The 20,901-nt window shown below is 36.7% G+C and overlaps 1 protein-coding gene across 4 annotated transcripts in view; it reads right to left on the reverse strand.

Annotated features, from left to right (window-relative positions):
* The window catches only part of ESRRG (estrogen related receptor gamma), a 342,621-nt gene that overhangs the window by 51,543 nt on the left and 270,177 nt on the right, over nt 1-20,901 (reverse strand). For all 4 annotated transcript variants that reach the window (XM_008630337.2, XM_017730040.1, XM_017730038.1 and 1 more), the window contains one exon: nt 821-931. In XM_008630337.2, the coding sequence (XP_008628559.1) occupies nt 821-931 (111 nt within the window). The remainder of the gene's footprint in view (nt 1-820; nt 932-20,901) is intronic.

The raw sequence follows: 20,901 nt of genomic DNA on the forward strand, positions 1-20,901 counted from the left end.
AATTCGGAAGAGTTTACAACACTTGATACAGCCTGCGTGTCTTTGCAGGGTAATATACCAGCCTCTTGCACTACAGCTATAATGCTATTAAATTTACTTCATGGAATTAGTACAGTCACTGCTTGAGTTTATATAAGCTGCAAAGCAAAACCCCTAACTATTTTTAGTTAATCGCAAAGAGGATGGAACTTGTATTTTAGCAGTGAGATGATCATCTCTTTCTCTCTTAATTTCAGCCTGGCTAGATACAATCAAGGACATTATTAAAACATAACTAAACAAAGCAAAAAAAAATCCATGAGGGTACTAGAGCCCAAACTACCAATTTCAGCTTTGTTATTAGTGTGGCATATTGCTGTTTTAATCTAATGCTAGGTAGTGTATTAATCTATAGGTATAAATTAATGAGGCTCTTAATGTATTTTCATTGGGAGGTTGAGCAGTCAAACTCATTTAGTTAGTGAAAACTACAAAAATCACTTTCTTGTGAAATCTGAAAGTAGAAGCTTCAATGAGCTAATGATCACAGTATGAACCATTTTATGTACCACTGAAAATAAAGATAACCTGTAAATGTAAAATTTGCACTGCATAAACCATGCTTTTATACACTTCCACCTGTAAAAACACTCTCTGTTCAACTCCACTTGAGAAAGATGAGCATATTTAAAATAAAACCTGTTAATAGCTAAATTGATATAGTCTTCATGGTATTATTTTCTGACCAAAGCCCTGTTCCACTCAGAACGAGCGTGACAAACAGGGCTAGGAGTCAATAGCTTGCACTCAGAGAGAAATGCTGTGTATGTAGTGTACTCACATGGCTTTTTTGCTGGCTGAACTAGCTGAGGGTTCAGGTATGGGCTGTTCTCTGCATCTATTCTGCGCTTGTACTTCTGGCGACCTCCACGTACTCGGTCTAGGCGCACACCTACGTTTGGAAACACAAGCAAACATATAATTAAATACATTATGAGCATGCCTTTCAGGTAACCATCTCCTATTTCCTGCCTTCCAATATTTATATTAAAAGCATGTTTATTTCAAAAGATTAATTTTGGAAAGCATGGGAAGTCAGCATTACAAGTATTTGCAAGCAGTTTAGAGTTTCACACATGCAAGACTAAGTATACAGCATAATTTCCTGTTCATTTGAAACCATTCATTCATTTTTACATACTATTAAAAACAGCTAACAAGTTTAGTTTCCATTTCAAAGAGCCTAATCTTAAGTCATCTTTGCCAGAAGCAGAATTTCAAAGCTGTAATAAACACCATGGATGTAGAAGCATAACATTACGAGCAGAGAAGTACAGAGAATTAGAACTTTAGAAACAATGAGTGCTATATACAGCTTAGATAGTCAAAACCAAATTAAGATGGACTAACATGGCCGGAGGATACAAAGTAAGTATCCCCAGTAAAATAAGACTGTATATGTGGCTTAAAGACTGAAATTGTTCATGAGGATTTGAAAGAAATTGTACGGCTGTGCATTTAGATGTCATCAGTGATGAATTAACATTTGTGTTCTACCACCATACTGTTCATTCCTTCAGTACAGCATTCTGCTGCCCGGTTTGTATGGATACCTGGGAATTTACCTTCCTGAAACGAGCTATAGCTGCTCTCACTGACAAAATGAAACAAGGAGAAAGGCTGCAAAGACAGTAGGTCTTACAAAACAAGGAATTTTTTTTTTTTCTTTCTGAGTCACCCAGGCAGATTTCCAAACAACCAGGATGAATGTGACTAAAACCAAGTAGTAACATAACACGGAAGCTGAAGAACTTGGCACATATGCAGAGCAACAGGACGAGTAAAACCAAGTGCAAAATTTGTCCCTGATGACATGGATTTAACAACACAAGAATGCAAGGACACATTAAGTATCAATGGCCCCTGTGAGCGATGTAACAAAGTGCAACTCACTTTCTCACTTCTCATTGTCTATTTTAGCTCTCCTCCCTCTATGTATATTTTCTATTGCTATTATTGTGCCCCACTCTTCTACTTTCCAGCCCTCTGATCTCTCCCTTGCACAAAATACCTCCAGAGCTGGCTTCTGGACAGCAGGAGAATCCACCACCAAAGAAGTTACAGTTCATGTGCACAGCACAGAGTTTACGCGCTGTCTATGGACTTGCACTGGTAGGGCAGTCTAGTTGCCAAGAAACATCTGTCAGTCCTCTTTCCTTCTCAAAAACCAAAAAGGATAGACTGGGTTTTGGTAAAGGAAAATTGTTTTGCCAACTAGCCAGAAATCCAAGGCCAACTGTTGATGGGGTGGTTTTGGTTTTTTTTCGCTTGTATTTCCTGGGTTACTAACACAGGAATGAGATGTTTGTTTTAAGGACACAACCAACATCTGCAATTATAATTCAGTGAGTTGTGTACAACAGTGCTCAACAGCTTTTGCTTACCAGGAAAGCAGGCAATGATCACCTATACTTAACAGTGAAATTTCACTTGGTTTAGTGCAGAAGACTCTGTATGTCACTCCATCAAACCCAAGAAGTACATTTCTCACCGTATGTCACCAGTTGTATTTGTGTGGATCACATGATTTAAACAGTAACACAAATGAACCACATAGCCCAAGAGGTCAGTGCATAATTATGAACAGAATCTTATTTATAGTAGTTACCTATGTAACTTGTGACTGATTTGTGGTCCAAGCTGTTTGATAAAGTTTATGCTGATTCAATCAACAGAGCATAGTTATTTCTGTTTGTTTTTAAATTTATACTGGGAAATGCCTGAACTACAGAACCAGTTTAAAAACTGACACCTCAAATCTTTCCAAAACTAAAGATAACTCACTGCTTTTCACACTTGAATCGGGAGTTTGAGCTACACCTGAAGCAAATGACATCCAGGACAATACCTTGCCATAAAAACAAATAGCAAAAAACCAAGGTTTGATAGTTGAATATTCAGAAATAGGCAGAGGATTAGAACAAGCCACATACAATATTGGTGGGATTATGAAAAAGACTGCCCATCATTTGAAGAAAAATAGACAGAAAATGATTTCTGCATAATTCAGATGCCATCCTTCTTTCTGCTTGGGAACAGATTTCATAGTGATAAAGGATGGATAACATCGGACAGAAGTATGTTTAATCAAAAAGTAATGGAACTGAAGCTTAAATTAATATAAATCTACCAAGATGAACAATTTTTTTTACCTCCTTTGCATTAGATGAGATACACATTCAAGCCATTCACATACTCAATGGGAGGAAATACAGAAAAGTGTCACAATAGCAAAATTTTACTTAGATCTCTGCCTTCACCTAATATGTATCACTATATCTGTAAATAAAGCTTTCTATTTAAAAACCCCAACTTCTAGATAACTGGGGAGCAATTGTATTGCACATTTTAAAATTACCTAAGTCTATAACAGAACTAATTCCAATTTTAATGTGAAAACAGTTTTGATAACATAATACCAATAGACTATAAAGTAGAGATTTATAACCCTTCCATTAAAACTGACAGAGTTTACCATCATTTTGGCTCCTAAGATTTCCTTGCTCCTAGTGCTATAAGAAAGTAGATACTTTGGAAGCAATTTCTGATAATCTAACATACCCTAAGTGGTATTTTATTTCCCAAGGGTCTTTATAGAAGTAAACACAGTGCAAGACACTGCTTAAGAAACTATACCCATCCGACATTCCATAAAAACTTTGGAGTTTGGCATGTAGCAAACTGAAATCCAGAGGTTCAGGAGTATATGCATGCATATTCCCCTGTAACTCCTATAGCTTGTATGAGAGAATTCATTACATAAAGATCTGTTTATCTGCTCTCAAAAGAGTAGCAACTGATGCCTCCTTTGTTAGAATAACAAAGGGAAGAAATAAAAATAATTTTGTCCACAAAAATCCTCATTTGGGGCAGGAGGAGCATTACATCAGTCACAGATGTAACTGAATTCCACACAGTCTGTATTCAGACTAATTAAGGAGGATATTGTGATATCTGGAGAAATTAAGCAGACTTCTGCTTCAGCTCTACTGTGCATTGTGGCTTTACAAAACCTTCAGCATCTCAGTTCACTCACCCTATTAGTCCTCAACCATGAAGTGAAAAGAAAGACACCCACCCCACCCATGAAAAATCATGTAACATTTCCCAATGAACTGCACTGTACGTATTATGATTACAGTTCTTCAGGGTCAAAACATCCATTCCTGTCACTGAACACGGCTCCACTGCAGACAAGGAAGTTAATTCTTCACATGCTGATTTTAAAAGCCTTTCACAGAGAAACAAAACCAAGAACCCTAATGGGAAAACCAGGGATGACCACAGGGTAGAAATATTAAGAACAGGCTTGCCACCAGTCAAGAGACCAGTTACTTTCAACGTTCAAGTGCAACACACTCACATCTCAGGACAAGCACAATTCATGAACTCATTTGTACAGGAGTGATGGGGAGTCAGAGATTTAGACATGACTTACAAATCTCAGAAGATGAGGCTTGCACTATAGAACTGTAATACATGGAGAGATGGAAACTATGTAAATCAATGCAATAGCTACTTTTTCAAAAGAAAGCAATTACACATAATGATAAAACAAAATAAATTCTCCAGCTGCTCTTGAAGGGAAAAAATGCTTTTATATAGTCACTATATAACCTTCTACAAAAAAAGTTTACCTCCTGGCTCCTTACATAATCTTTGCATGATTTCTATCAAATGCTATGCAACACACAACAAAATCACATTGGGCACTTACTCTACGCTAAATGTGCCCATACAGTCTTGCAAAGAAACAACTGAAGACCAGGGCTGATGAGCCTGTATGAGCTCCTCACCAGGCACTTTAATCTAAACAAACTTAACATAGGCAAACCTGAACTCATATTCTTTGTATTTTCTCATCTGTTTCTCCCCTGCTAGTAAATGTATATTATTATTCCTGTTCTGTGGTCCTTTTTTCACACTGCCTTGAAGACGTCATGCAGGACAGGTACCCACTGTGATGATGCTACATAACCAAAAAGATTGCCCATACTATCTCAACGCAGGTGCTTTTGCTCACGAGTTGAACACTCCACCCCCCATATCTTCATGGAATTACAATGGGATACTCTGATATATCATAGCTTCACAACAGAATGCTTTAAGCATCTCCTCTCTCTCTTCCCTCAGGTTTTCAGCTCTTCACAGCAATAAAAAGGGTTAATCTCACCTCGGCCTTGCAGCTTTGCAGCTGGAATGTTGAATTTTTCTTATCGCAGTGGAGAGGGGGGAGAGGTGATTCAGGTCCTCAGTATGAAAATACTATTTAACCATGTCATCTCATTTTCCATACTGACGCAACCCATGTTAAAAGTACACTATTTACTCCTTTTATCATCCACCACTATTTACCCCTTTATCATCCATCTCTATGCTTCTTCTCCATCCCCTCCTTACCTTGGCCAGAAGCTTCCAGTGTTCATTTGTTCACTTGACCCATAAACATTCTTGTTCTTTCCACAGAGCTCTATACCCACAAGAAATTCCCAAGCTACATTGGTAGGCATTAGCCCAATCCTTCAAATCAAGGCCTACTTAGGACTGCCTGTAAGAACTTGTTCACTACCTTTACTTGGAGGAGCTTTTTATTTTGGAAATGTAATTCACTTAAATATGAATTAATATTTGAATAAATCAAAAATCCCTCTTTATCTTCCAGTACATCAGTAAAGAACAGGTTTGAAATCAGACTCGAATGTGCAATTTTGACCTCCTTCAGGAAATTTCATATTCTGCTCCCTTCCTGTTCCCCCTACGTAACACACTCATGGCAAGCTGGTATGTTCGACATTAACGCCACTCTGGCAAGCTCCACCTCTAACAAAGCATTTGGTATGTATGAAAAACATTCCTATCTCATTTTTTGAGATATGTAACTGGCTAACAATCCATTTTCTACAGATGTCTGCACGATTCCCAGCACTGTCAATAGTGAGACAGGTAAGAATGAATACCCACATAACTGCATCTTGCCAAGCTCTAGAGGAACATCAGCAGCAGAGGCAAAAACCCCCAGATTAACAGCAAAACTGGAAAGCACAAAAATAATTTTAATGGCAGGTTCCAAAGTGGTTCTCCTTTGGGACAACATCTTGATAGAGTGTTCCAGTTCACTTGCATATACTGTGATTAATTCTAAGATTGCTGAGCAAGCTTGAGTGAATATTATAAACTCAGTGTTTTGCTTTTATTTACATAAACTGGAAAAACTAGCTCATTCTTCTACCATGAACACAGACACAATGTATTGAGATTTAAGAATGCACAGTCATCTAGATACTCTTTAGACACTTCAGCAACCTCTATAGTTTGGGATTAGAGTCCAGTGCATTAATCCTACAGTCTGTAAGATTTGCGGTGGAAAAAATACTTTAAACCATGAAAGACCTCTCCCAATACAGTAGAAACATGCAGGAAAGTAACACAGCTGAAGAAATAGGACAATATGACCTATCTTTTTTTCTGGATCTGCATACTTGTTTTATGTGCTGAACTACAAGGATGCCAAAGAGCTTCTGCAATCAGTCTATGAAGCATTTGGATAATACCCTACGCAGGTAAAAATTCAGCTAGAGATGTAAAATATGTGTCTACCAGGCAGGTAATATTTTGAAAACAGAGCCCTAATTCATCAAAGAAGATACAAGCTATGACTCACATTAAAGTTTTCCTGATCTATGACTGAATTAACAATTAGGAAGGGAAGACTTTAGTGTTTTGTCTTCCTGTAGCCACCTGCGCAATTAAACACATTATTTAGATTAGTTTAGGAAGTCTAAAAATCATCCTCCTACTTTACATTCAGCTAGGACCAAAAAGCATTTGTTAATATGGGATAAAATTGGCTGTTCTCAAGAGGTGCCTATAAAGCAATTAATTCATGAACTGACCCATATAATTGACTGAAAAACAAACCAGTGCTTTTATTACTTTAACATCTAACTTGATCTGTGACTATAAGTTGTTTAATTTATATGTTCCTCTGCAACGATTTGCAAAAATCAGTTTATTATAAAAAAACCTAAAATATTTGGGCTAACTAAAGTACTCAGTGAATTGTTCCAGGTTGAAAAATCAAAAGAGAAAAATATTGGTTTTGCAAAACAAGTGCTTCAAACCAATACTTCAGATTTTGCTTATGTTTAATAATAAACAAAGTTTCTAGGCAACTAAATGTAAGCAGCATTTTGGAAATTCCATTTTTGTCCTGGAGGAAGGGGATGAGAAGGCTAGACTTTTGCAAAGAAACTGATAAAAACATCTCTTAGGTTAAAGCCCAGTGGTTTGTTTTTTTCAGTTTGACAAAAGAACTGATAAATGCATTACTTACACAGCTCAGTACTCAACCACTCTTGAAAGGAACATTAACTTTGCATGAACTAATCATCTACATGCTGAAATTTTGTGCTCTGTCATTTATGCATTAAACCACAAAAGAACGTGAATAAAATCCCCTTAGTTTTCCCATGTAAATGAGACTTTGTGTAAATAAATTCTATTATTTCTTAGCCCAAGTGATTTCCATTGAAGAATGGTCCATAAACAAAGATGTTCACATGAAGAAAATGTGGCATAAAATGTTTAAGAATCCTATTGTTGCTTTACATTTTTAAATGGCTCCATATGTATCCTAATCTGTGACACTCACAAATACAAATTAGGTCACATGCAACAGGTGACAAGTTTTAATTGAATGTCTTCTGTCTGCAATTCTGACAAAAGGTGAATGGAAATAAATGAGTCTGGCAAGACAGCCCTGAGCCTTACAATACCCAATACCTCATTATTTTTAAACAGCTATCTATAAACTGATGCTGACAAGCCTTGAACCTTTTATTTCTGTTCAAGAAGAGGTGAATGCGCAGAAAGAAAGAAGAAAATTTAAAAAAAAAGAAAAACATGACAGCTACACTGTTGCATTGAACATGCAACACCCATTATCCCATGATTAGCTCTCAAATATTACAAAAGAATATCTTTTACACTTCACATTAAGACCTCAGAAAAAAAATCTGTCTTTTTTGGAAGAGATACACTCCATGCACTCAGTTACTAGTGCCTAAATTTGATCTTTTCCAAGTGTTATGCTACCAGATTTTCAGTGGAATTATGCTAGACTCAAGTTGATTTTAAAAAAGACTGAAATTAGGCCAGTAAATACAGGTTATATAGATTCCACTTCTTTTCCTTCCCTTTTTCAAAGCTAGGAAGAGCCTGTGTTGCAGCAAAATGTGCATATTTGTAAAATGCAAAGCAAAAGCAATGCAGAACTAAGGCTGAATATACATAAAGCCCTGGTGTTTCTGAAATGAAGCAGTTACCATTACATAATACTTCTCTCCCCATCACCTGCATTACTAATATACTAATTACTAGGAAGCAGTGTAAAATACTGCAACAGCTTTTATGAATAACACAGAAAACACTGCTGCTAATTGCACCATTAAATTTCATGTCAATGTGCTTATATATCATAACCATACTATATGAGAGTATATGCCTTATTTTTTTAATTATGCATACAATATCCTGGGACAAGGTATAAGAATAAATAAAGGCAATCTATCACTAACTAAACACCACAGTTCTAACCTTAATTTATTTAAATATAATTACAGAAGATGCTATCTTGTTTCAGAGTTCAAATTACAACCAATTTAACGAAGTGGAGCTTGCTGGGCTGTAAAGTCATTACTGCATCAATACACTTGTAACCATTACTTTAAAGGTGACAAGCCCAGACTGGGAAAGGCAGCTTGGCTGATGATCCAAGGAGAGGGCACAGAACGTCAGGAGACAGAAAGGTCAAAAAGTAAGCTTGAGCAAGGCCATGCCAACACCTGAAGGTCAAAAGCAGGCCTGTATTCTAGATCACATCAGTAGAGCTTATAAAGAATTCACGAGCTACGCTGGTGACAACTCTAATAGAAAAGAAGTCTAACTGAAGTTCTGGACCATTTGCTGGCAACTCTCAAGAGAGAAGGGAAGATTGAAATGAAATGCGTTACAATAATCAGACTGTGAAGTACCAGCAGCATGAACAAGATCTCAATACCCTTTTCAGATACAATAATGTGCAGTTTTACAATATTTCAGTCAGTGACTTGGAGGATGTGGGATTCTGGAATTAATTTGTGATCCAGAAGTCACAGGAAAGTTCTTAATAGTGTGAGTTGAAACAGTTATACAAAATAATACCAGTTCTACTGGGACCAAGAAAAATCCCACTTAGAATTTGGATTTCTACTTACAGAAAGTGACTTCATTCTGCTGGAACAGAACCAGAGTAAAGTAAAGGATGGCTCATCATACTAGAGCTTTAAAACAGATGTAAAATTTACTGAAATACCAAGTTTTTTACCCTAACAAATATGATCCCCTAACTTAGGGGGGTTTTTTGGTTAGACTTTTTTTTTCCCTTTGGGACATAATCTTTCTCATTTTCTCAAGGAGCAGCCATTCTGTGATGAACTATACAAAAGTAAGACAAGCAAAATTTCCTTTCCAAATTGCACGCAACTGGCAAATTGAGTGAGACTTACCTTTATAGCTAAGGGAGCTCTATAATGCTGGAGTATAAATTGGCCTCAGTGCAAATATATGTTTTCCTCTCAGAATTTTGGATTTCTCCACAGCTTATTCATGAAAACATCATTTTGACATTGTCTTTTCTCTTAGTACACCCATAACAACCCTACCTCTGCAATCTTTCTCATATTTATGTATTAAGTAATTATGAGCTAAACTTCTTGTGGTGAAACACTACGCAATTCTTCCCTGCTTTTCCTTTATTCTTTCAAAGACTAACAGAATGATTTGTGGAACTGCATCCATTTCAGACTTGATCTTTCAAGCTTCCTCAAAAGGTACAGCAGAATTCTGAACTTCTTCCCTCTGTCTTCTGCATGCTATTTTATGGCTCTACAGAATCTAGAGCAGGAGGCACAACGGGAGAACAGCCCAAGCAGCTTATACCATGTCTCAGCTTCTGTTTGCAGCTAACACATTTTTAGGTGCACTGATTATATCTTACTATGACTTATAAGTATATGTTTTTAAGTATACTCTATCAATTTGACTTATACAGAAGACTGCAATAGAAACACTAGGAAAGTTTCCTAAATGGAGATTTAAAATATCTGAAGTAATTTAATGAGTACAGACACCAGTCTGATGCTAAAAAAAACGTGTACTTTTAAACCTATGCACTGACTTGATATGAAAATACGATCTTGACTTAGAAAATGTGGTAGATATTCTTACTTTTTGGCTTTCTGGCAGCCAAAATATGAGCATTTTGCCCTCTGTATTGTTATTCCGTTTGCAAATGTTTTTCAAGACTAGCTAGGAGTTACACAGCAGGGTTTCATCTGGAGTAATCTTGCAGTACAACAAGATAATTCTAACCTAAAGATAAAGGAAGATTTTATATTACTAGTTTCAGATGTCTTTGGCAAATGACAGGGTTTTTCTGTACTTTGTACTTCCTGTCCATGTACTGCAACTTTCTGTTTCTTACAATTCTGTCTGCTACAAGAGTAAAGTTCAACAGTGGCTTATATGGGTACACAGCACAGATGGGCACATTTTATGGCCGTTGGGAATCTGAAATTCCTGGTTTCTACTCCCTTTCTGATTTGTCTGAGCACTTGCCTATTTTAAAAAGTACTGTCTTTGTCAGCTATTTTGTCTGGGAAAAAACACTGATCTGGATTAGTATGTTCAGACTGGAAGGTACTGACATAGCACCTTCTTGTTCAGTGTTCCTTCTGCCTGAAAATCTCAGAGTTAATGTGGAAGAAAAGATTTAAGGTTTTTTGTTTCATTATATGCAGTGCATTAAAGTGATGACTGCTCAGCAACAAAACAAATTTCCAGATTTAGTGGCTAGAGGGGCATCAAATCAAGACATAGCAGAGTAAAATAAAGAACATTATGTAGAATGTCAATGTGGTGGAATTGTTTCCTATTACAATTGTCCATTGCTCTGGAAGATGGAAACAAAAAAAAGGAGATATGTCCTCTGCATACATTATGGTTTCTGGAGGTTGCAGGTAAAAACATTCCAAATGGCCTTGCCAGGAAGGGATTTTACAAATGGCATTTAATGGAAGACCATGATCCCATCCATGGAACTTTTCTCAAGAAATAAGTATTTGTATTTTATACAAAGTGCCAGAGTGTACAAACATTTGCCCCAACATTTTCCAGAGTACTGACAATATTGCAGGTGTCAGTGGAAGATTAGTTTGAAGGAATGCTGTCAGACCTCAAAACCTTTGCATTTTTAAAAAGGTATTCTGTATTACCAAAAATGTATTTAAAAAAAAAAAAAGTTTAAACGCCTTTTCTTTTGTTTGTATATAACATTTCCCCTGTTCTTCCATGAATACTACTATCAAAGAATTGTGAATACATGAGAATCGGAAAGTGAAACTGAGCAGAAAACCACCAAAGTTAATTGATCAAGTTCTGATTGCTAAGGTTAAGTGAGGAGCAAAATAGGGAATAAATTTTTAAAATTATTTAATTTTACAAGAGAAGGCTGCAGTCCTTCAACTGAGTTATATGGGAAGATGTATATAAAACTATCAGATGTGGTGGAACACTGCAAGATTAAAATAAAATGCAAGATTAAAATGGATACTATTTTGCTAATCATCTAACACGCACTTCTTTTCCCTTAGCACAAAAAGGACAGAGATATTACTGTAGATACATACATATAAAAATATTAAGATAATATCTGGTGATATCAGCTAAAGTGTGAAAAGAACACAAGATTAATTTTTTACAATTCCTATAACACATGTGTATATTTGTGTTTCAGCTTCATAAAGGAATGGAAAAGAAAATAAAACACAAGGACTTAACAGGTACAGACCAAGTTCTGTGGCCCTAAAAGAAAAAAAGATCTAATTCATCATTTTCAATTTTAAGTATTCTCCCAAACATACTTAGTACTTCATTCATGCCCTGAGTGTGAGTGATTGTATACCTCAGCTCACATACCCTGCCAGCCTCACAACCTGACATTCTGCCTGACACACTGGAGTGACAGGTTACCCTGCCTGTGGCCTCCGAGTCTCACCTCGAGGTACTCCTTGAGCAATTAATGGAAGGTTTATTAGTGATACCACTTCATTGATACTACTGCTAGAAGCTTTCCATACAGAAGCATATTGGTTAACCAGCATATTGACTATTCTTTTGTGGTTACCAAGAGGAACGGATCAGAGCCTATGCAGAAAATGCCAGCTGAAAAACATAACTGCAAATATGCTCAGCATTTCCCAGACTTTTCCACTGCCTATAATGCTACAAACAATTCACGTTATGAGGTAAATTGATTTCACTTCAATAAAGCACGGTAAGTTTTTAAATAATTAGACATATAGTCAGATTATAAAGTGCCCCTGCTCTAAAACAGAAACAGTGACAATTTTCTTCTAATCTCACAGGTAACACTGGGCCTTTGGGAAATGGGTTAATAAATTCTAGTTTTCTAAACCAGACAGACTGATTTACTGTAAACTTCCCCCATTACACTTATAGTAGATGTCTATCAAATTGTTTATGAGAACAAATTTATGGAAAATATCCAAGAGTAATGCTTTGTTCTTATTAAAATACATGAATATGTATGTAATTTTAGCCAGCCTAAATGAACAAAACAAAGAGAAAAAAGGTCAACAATTTTTGTCACAAGAATTATTCTTTTACACAAGAAACAACTCCTCCCTGTTTAAAATGCCTTTATGTAAAAGATGCTTGTCTGCGGACAATATTTTTCTTTAGGTTGTAGTGGCAACTGCTACGAAGAAAACCCATACAGTGTAAAAGTATGTTAATACAAGTAACTGGGCAACATAATTACATGAGCATTATTTGAAAGAGGAAATAAAGCATAAAATTTCCTCATAAATTATTTTTATATAGAATTTTAACAAATGCAGAATTTAAAAAAGTAGTTATAAGTCAATAATTCCCGACAAGCACAGTCTATTTAAATTGATACATGTCTACCATCCTTCTGAATGCAGATCTCGATGGGAATATTCACCATGTGCAATGCTAAACACACGCATATTTTGTTTTTCTAGGAGCCATGAAAAGAATATTTACCAAACAGGAAACCAAGGTCTTCTCACTCAATGCATTGCAAATCTATTATAGCTCTACCAAAGTCTGCACACATCTCCAGAGCTACTTCTAAGGGCAGGAAGAGCCAAGAGTTTACTTTCATTGGCTTTGTATTTTATCCCAAATACTGTGCTGCTTTCAAAGTCTTCTGCTTTATGTCCCAAAGTTCTCTTCCCTCCATTAAAACAGATACATTGGACTCAATTCATTCTTTCTTTTTTCTTTTAAACACATCACTATACATTCCTATGGAATGTGACACCCAATTTAAAGACATTAAGACTCAAGAGTAGAATTTACTGAGTAAAAAGGTGACAGGTTATGTATAAAATAACTTAATGAAACAAATCCACAAATAGAAACCTAGAAGAGCATTTCTAGGTATTTAGAACTAGCACCCTCAAACTGAACAAATGTGTATAATCCTCTTCCAAGGACAGGTTTTGAGCAACTTGACCAGGAAGTGTGTGTATAACTTGTACAATTTGGCCCAAAATTGTGTTTGTGGTTTCCACTGCAACATCTCAGCCAAGCCTTTTCTCATCATTATAAAGGTATTTCACCTAGGGTGTGGTTGGGCACTGGAACAGGCTCCCAGGGAAGTGGTCACAGCACCAGCCTGACAGAGTTCAAGAAGCATTTGAACAATGCTCTCAGACACAGGGTGTGTGACTCTTGGGGCGTCCTGTGCAGGGCCAGGAGTTGGACTTGATGACCCCTTCCAACTCAGCATATTCTATGATTCTATTACTCTGTGATCACCACTAGATCACCATAAAATAGTGACAGTAACAGTCAAAGTATACTGCATCTTTATTAGAAATCCAAAGTTTCTTGCAAGAAGAGCGTTGGACAGATTATGAAACACTGTCTCTTTCCATGACATGCATAGTGCCCTTTCACCTGTTACTGTAGTTCCTCCTGACATATTTGAACAGCATTCTTTTAGCACTATTTTTCTTCCTTTTTTATTTTTTGATTGAAACCTTAGAATTTGGAATTACTAAGGATACTGTTCTTTTGCCTTCTGAAACAATCACTTAAATGCAAGTTCTCCTAACATTCTGCAATTTTAAGTTTACTTTTCCTGTCTATATAGTCAAAGTATGTTCACAGGAGATTTTACTTGAAACGTTCACATATCTTTGTAATTGTATGAAGACAATGAAATGATTAGGTCAAGGAAGGACAATCACAACTTAAAATATTCATGCAAAGTGGAAATAGATCACATGAAAAATATTTACTTGATACTATTGCCAAGAGCACCAGAAATGCATTTAGCACAACCATCATTTAGTTTCAAGGCCTTTCATTCCTTTGAAAGCCAGATTATGAAACTGTAAATGATTATCTAAAGGAAAGATACATAGAATTTATTTTTATTACTAATCTATTCTTCTTGATCTGACCAAAGAAAGCACAAAGATACAGATGTACATATATATATAAGTTCTAACTTCATAACTGGGTACAAAGGGCAGTTAAATTGTGCCTGAGTGTAGATGAGTTCCCTGGGTTCTGTGAGTTCCTCATGAAAAAATGTCATTGTTGTCACTCTGTGATCAGGAAAACAAACACAGGTTTAAAGGAAAAGGAGATTACAAGATCCATAATGGCCTGCAGTGAGTACACTTCTCTTTCTCCAGCAGGAACTCTTCAGAGAATGATCACTAAAGGCTGTGTGTGCTTTGCACAGCACAGAGTAACTCAAACCAATAACACTGCATTGCTTAATGACTAAAAAGCTAAGAGTCAAAATTCCTTACTCACTCTTTTATCCTGCCTTACAAAGGCAATTATTAATACAAATACAGGAAACTAAACTCAAGAAGTGACGTTCTGGAGAACTACTGGCAAATAAGGTCTCTGTGTGGTTCAGTTTTCCACATTTAGATTCTGCCCATCGCTGCATTTCCACATTACTCTCACAAGATCCGAAATTGTACCTAGGACTGTTATTTAAGCAAAACAAATCTGTTTCTTCCTCCTTTTACTTTCCCTCTCCTTAACCTTAGAACTCTTTTCTTTGGATCAGAACCTCCTTCTGCAATGTGTTCATTTGTTCCAGAAAATATTTAATTGGAATCCATTTTTAGATGTTCAAGTTTTTTTCCTACTAATTTTAATCTGGACAAGATATATTCAGTAGAACAGTACAGAAACATGCAGAGAAAACTGAACAAGAAAGCACAGATTACTGCATTACTATAAAGTGACGTAACAGAAATAAGATCTTGCCCGTATTTTCAAAGGAAACCGATTCAAATGCTCTTCCTTGAAGCCTTAACTTAGTTAAACCTGGAGAAAAGGAAGGAACTGATCATTGAAGAAAACAACTCTAATTACGCTTTTATGCAGCAAAATTGTGCATCAGTTATACGAAATATGACTATATTTTCTGGGAATATCGTTTACTGGAGAAAATCAAAACACACAGCACTGAGGATGGGTCTTATGAGGAAGGCCTTTGGGATTGGAGATGGGACCTTCTTAAATCAGTGATCTCAATGGTCTTAACAAATCTGGTATTTTCTGAAACTGTTTCTTACGGTTTTTACATGTTTCCCATTTGCTGACATGTGAGATTTATATGAAAATCGTACACCTTGGCACTGCTCAGGAGCATTTGTTTCTTGAATTGAGGCAGGTTTTAGAAACTGTAACACAATTCATTTTTTACTGCCTTTTCCCTATTTTACAGAGTTAAGTTATTTTCCACTTGTCATGCCATTGTGTCAGAGATGGTGTGGTGTGGTGGATTGATACCTCTTTATTATTCTCTCCAGCCTGTGCCTTTCCTTTTAGATTGCTCCGTGATCTTCTTTTCAAACTATCCACGAAGAGTGGAAGTGTAATAAACATCTCTACTTTGTGCCAAATTTTTGTGGGGTCTACTGTTCTCTCAGTGACGATATTTGCATATTTCTTGGAACTAGGTTAACTTGCAGTTAAGCACTAGATCAATAGGAAATTTGGCCATATATCCTAAATCCATCAGCCCAGCAGAATTTTAGTTTTACCTGGACCTTTAAATTGAGATTATGAGCCCACAAAAGAAAAAAATGAGAATGCACTGCCAAGTTTATACTGACAATCTTTTCCTTTTACATTCAGAGTAAATTTTTTGTAAAACGTCCACAGACCAAAAGATTACTAACTCCACATCAAAAAATCTCAAACCTCAAATAAATTCAGAGCCAGAATTCTTGATTTTGATTGGCACCTTTCCTACATCTGAAACAGTGTAGCACATTTTTTATTCAAAATCATTTCCACAAAACAGCACCAAAATAAGTTTTAAAACCTCTGCATGGGCGTTTTCATTTTTAAGCCTATCTAATTAAAAGATGAGGAAATTCTCCTTGTAGTTACATAAATAAAGACAGAGTAAAAAAGCTTTTCATGTGCTTGTTTTTAATTTGTTCCATTCTATTGGTTCTACTCTGAGGAATGGATTTTCATCTTTGTGCTAAACATCAAAAAATGCTCTCTATAGTTTACATTTCTTAAATCGTGTTGTACATTGTACCACTACAGTATACAATCCTCATCAAAACTCCACACAGTTGGCAATTGCCGCAGTGAACTAAACAGACTGAGATTTCAAGTGCTGGATACTTAACAGCCAGAGAAGGTCTTTAATCTTGTTTAAGAAAGAGAGGGCATAATTTATCTAGAGACAATCCTCTGCTGGCAGCATGTGCAGAAGAAAGGGAGGCTCAACGTGCTGAGCTTTAAAAGGGAATTGAAAATAAAAGTTTCTACCATGAATGTACTTCACAACAGTAACAAACAAACAAGCAGGTTAACTGTTATGCACATGAGGTCTGAAGCATCAGTGAAGAAATTCTGCCTGTGCTGGCAGTTGCATAAACCAATGCAACTCACAGTGAGGAAGATTTACCTGCTCATCTCAGACTATTGCAGCTGAACTGGGCCATAATCAAACACTTCCTAGATACTTCTCACAGGTCATGAATCCCAAAACGAATGGCAATTCACAAAAGGACAATGCCAAACTGGTTAATGCATATTATTTGATTTTAAGAAGTGTAAAACGACGTCAGTTTGGAAATGAGGACAGAAAACCTATCTTACTACATGCAATTGCAACACAGTCAATCCTGCCAATGGCAAAGATCAATGGCTAGACTAGTAATTCCTCCACTGAGAATAGCTAGGCCAAGACAAAGAATTCCTTCATGTCCTTTTCATTCATCAATAAATACCACCAAAAAAAAAAAAAAAAAAAGGTTATTTAGTGCTAGTTTCAACTTACATTATTAATGTGAGGAAGCAGACTAAATACTGATTAGCAACAAAGTAAGCACAGTGAAGGAACAAAACTATTGTAAAGGTGCAAGAACCTCATATAAAAAGTCTGTTGGATTGTGGACATGTTGTTCCTCCCCTTCAGTTTTGATGTATAACTGTTGAAAACCCTTTAAAAATTAAATTTGGATGCAGGACCAATAAATATTGGTGCTTTTTTTCCACTCAAATACACGAACTTGACAGAGCCCAGGAAAAAATTGGTAAGTCTGTCTTTCAAGAGAAGGTTTTCCATCACACTTTATTCTTTATTATGGAACAGTTTACCTGAGGACACACTTAGAGATCAGTGCCATGTTCCACTGCACAAAGATCTGTTATTAGGATCCAGCAATTTTATACAGTTTTCCTGATGAACAAATGCCTGCAGTCCTTACTCAGAGAAAACTGCAACTGAAACTCCCATGCCACTAAAAGCTCAATTGCAGACTTTTTCCAGCATAATACCCAACATACCCTCCTAATTAATGTAAGCAGTATTACTGCCATTTATCTTTCTTTTTCATTGTTTTTTACTCAGTTACTTCTCCAGAAAAATGCACTGTGTTTTATTGTTAATTGTGATTAAAAAAAAAAGAAATGAGCCAAATCAATTACAGTCCTCTGTCAATCTGTATGGTTGAGCCACAACTTTTACTGTTTTAATTAAATGAAGAAATGGGTCTATTGTTTGAAGGCATTAAAGAAGGCAATTCAAAACTTCAAGTAAAGCCTTTTTTGCTTTTACTGGGGGGCAGAGATACCCATAAAAGCAATACAGGTCTCTATTTGAATTTCACAGCAGCTGTGAAATTTATAAGAATCACAGAAACAAGTAGTTATCCATTTTTTTTTCTTTTAGCTAATGTACCACTAATTCTAATGGGTTTAGGTTGTGAAGACATGGTTGCCTACAAAATGTTGCCATGGCTTTAATCCTGGGTTAGCAAGAGGACATGATCTTTAATGAAGAAGGAAATCTAACAAATGAACAGGAAAAAACCTTAAGTAAAAACAACAATAAGCCATATAGGTTGTCAATGACAAGGGGAAGATTAGTAGAATTAAACTTTATTATCAGTATAAAGCTGATCTTGTATATCATCTGTATTATTTTAAAAATTGTCCTGAAATATGTGAATTTCAACAACAGAAATATTTGTTGTAAATGGGATTTCACATACGTGTGAAACTGGATAAAGGGATTTTCAATCAAAGTCTGTCTCCTAGCAAACTCTATAGCAGAGGGTTGCCACAACAGGGAATGCTGAGTAATTATAAAACTATATAATGACTCATCTCTACTTTTCCTTTTTATGACTCACTCTTTTTTGTGACCAGCAGAGGCTGTAGATTGTACAGACAGCATTCTGTTTACATAGTCCCCTTTTTCACTCCAAACATCCCTAGGCCAGAGGGATCACCAAAGAAGCCAGTCTAAGAACAACATAAAACATTATTAGTCTTCTGGTTTTCCCTAAATGCTCTAGGTAGCCATCACTTTATCCCGTGTACACTACGTTCCGTTACTGCCCAACCTAATAAAGACTTCTGTCACAGCGATAGCTTTTCATCTTCAGAGCTCTTTTCTCCTCTCCTGATAAGGCTGCCAACTCTACTCTCTGTAAATGAGCTCATGCGAACACTTTATTTTCGGCTTGTGGAAACAAAAAGGGCCAGTGCTCAGCTTCAGAGCTTGAGGGGGCGGTTTGCTATCTTCAAAGCATGACCAAGGCATTTGAAAGGGATTAAAATTAAATTGGTAAGCTTAGCTTGAAATACGGAACTTGAAGCAGGACTATTGCACCCACAAACACTGCTTTTTCTTTAAAAGCTTCAGAAGCCCCTTAAAAATGGTCACTTTAACTCATTTTTATTTGTGTACTCTTAAACCTTTGGCAACTGCTTCGATAAGACTGCTAGCCAGTAGCCCGTGTTAACATCAGTAGGCACACACAGCCGAGCATCTCCCTTTCAGGACAGATGGTTATCCCATCCCAGTGCACTCAGTTCAGAAACATGTGAATCACAGCTTCAGCTTCCTTATCCAAACAGCAAATAAATTAAAGTTTTTTACAATCAGTGGCATATGTTTGCATCTGTGTACAGAATGACTCAGGCCAAACCTGAATTGACATGTTTCATTCAGTGACATCCTAACTATTTTGTGAATGTCCAGTTCCTGGCACTGTTTGATGCACAGTAAGGAGACATGAAAGAAACACAGACTTTTACAAATATTTCCCTGCTGTTGGATTTTACAGATAGATTCATTTAAACGGATAGCTACTCCTGTATAGTGGATAGAAAAATCTGTTATATTTTGAAAAGCTTACACAAAATATACCCTTAGGAACAAAGCAATTAACTGTCCATCTCTTAAAATGCTGTGCTTCTGCATCAGCTGTAGCTGGACAGGTGGAGAACCAAGTGAGCCATGGCTCAAGGCACAGATATTCCTACCATCTAACATCTGGCTCAAAATCCACTCAAACAAAAATTATTTGCTGGTCTTATATTCCTAGTCTGTCCACATCAGGAATGTACCAAAGAAGCAGAATGTCTTGTTCAGCTCAAGGTGAAGGTCCAACTAATACAGGTATCTGCAGTTAAAACTTACCAGAAAGGGAAGATATGTGGGAGCAAGGAGTAATCATTCTGCAAAAATTCTTGCAGAGTTTTAGACAGGGAGGTTTCCCTCAGGGTGCTTTCTGAATGGTGTCACTCTACCAGACAATTTCCAGTGTCTACCCTTACCACCTTATTACCACTGCTATTACTATTTCTAGATTCACGTTCAGAGGACCAGCACTGCTGTTCACTGCTGCCCCTTCTAAGTGTGGGGCGGTTTCAGATAGCAAGTTTCTCATTGTTAAGGAGTTCTAACGGCACGGTTTGAAAATAGTCAGTAACAAGGCAGAGGGAAGTAAAGCAGCCTTTCCTGACTGGAAAGACTTCTAATGTGAGTATGTAATAGAGCCTTGACTTCTGCAATACCGTCCTAAGACAAACACTAAAGGTTATCCAGAAACTGCAAATGATCATTGGAGGGCAGAATATCCAAAATTAAAGCAAATTTCTGTTATATTTTTACATAATAAAAGCAACACGATTTTCCCTTTAAGAAACTTCTTGATGCAAGAAAGGATTAGAAAGAGCTGTGTCCAAAGATACCACAAAACACTGCAAGAAAATACGAAGCCGTCCAGGACTGAACACCAAAGAAAACAGAAACAGAAAGCTGGACTACATCATAGAAGAAGGAAAGGGGAGTTGGGAGATAGTCTGATTTGGCTTCACAGACTCAGCTTCTGAAATCACAGGCAGTAGCAAAGCCACCTGTCAGAAACTGCCTCCAAGCAAGATGCAAAGTGCTGATTAGTAACCATGGCATCCCTACAC

Source organism: Corvus brachyrhynchos, unplaced genomic scaffold, assembly GCF_000691975.1.
Source record: "Corvus brachyrhynchos isolate BGI_N302 unplaced genomic scaffold, ASM69197v1 scaffold101, whole genome shotgun sequence".
NCBI classification, from domain to species: Eukaryota; Metazoa; Chordata; class Aves; order Passeriformes; family Corvidae; genus Corvus; species Corvus brachyrhynchos.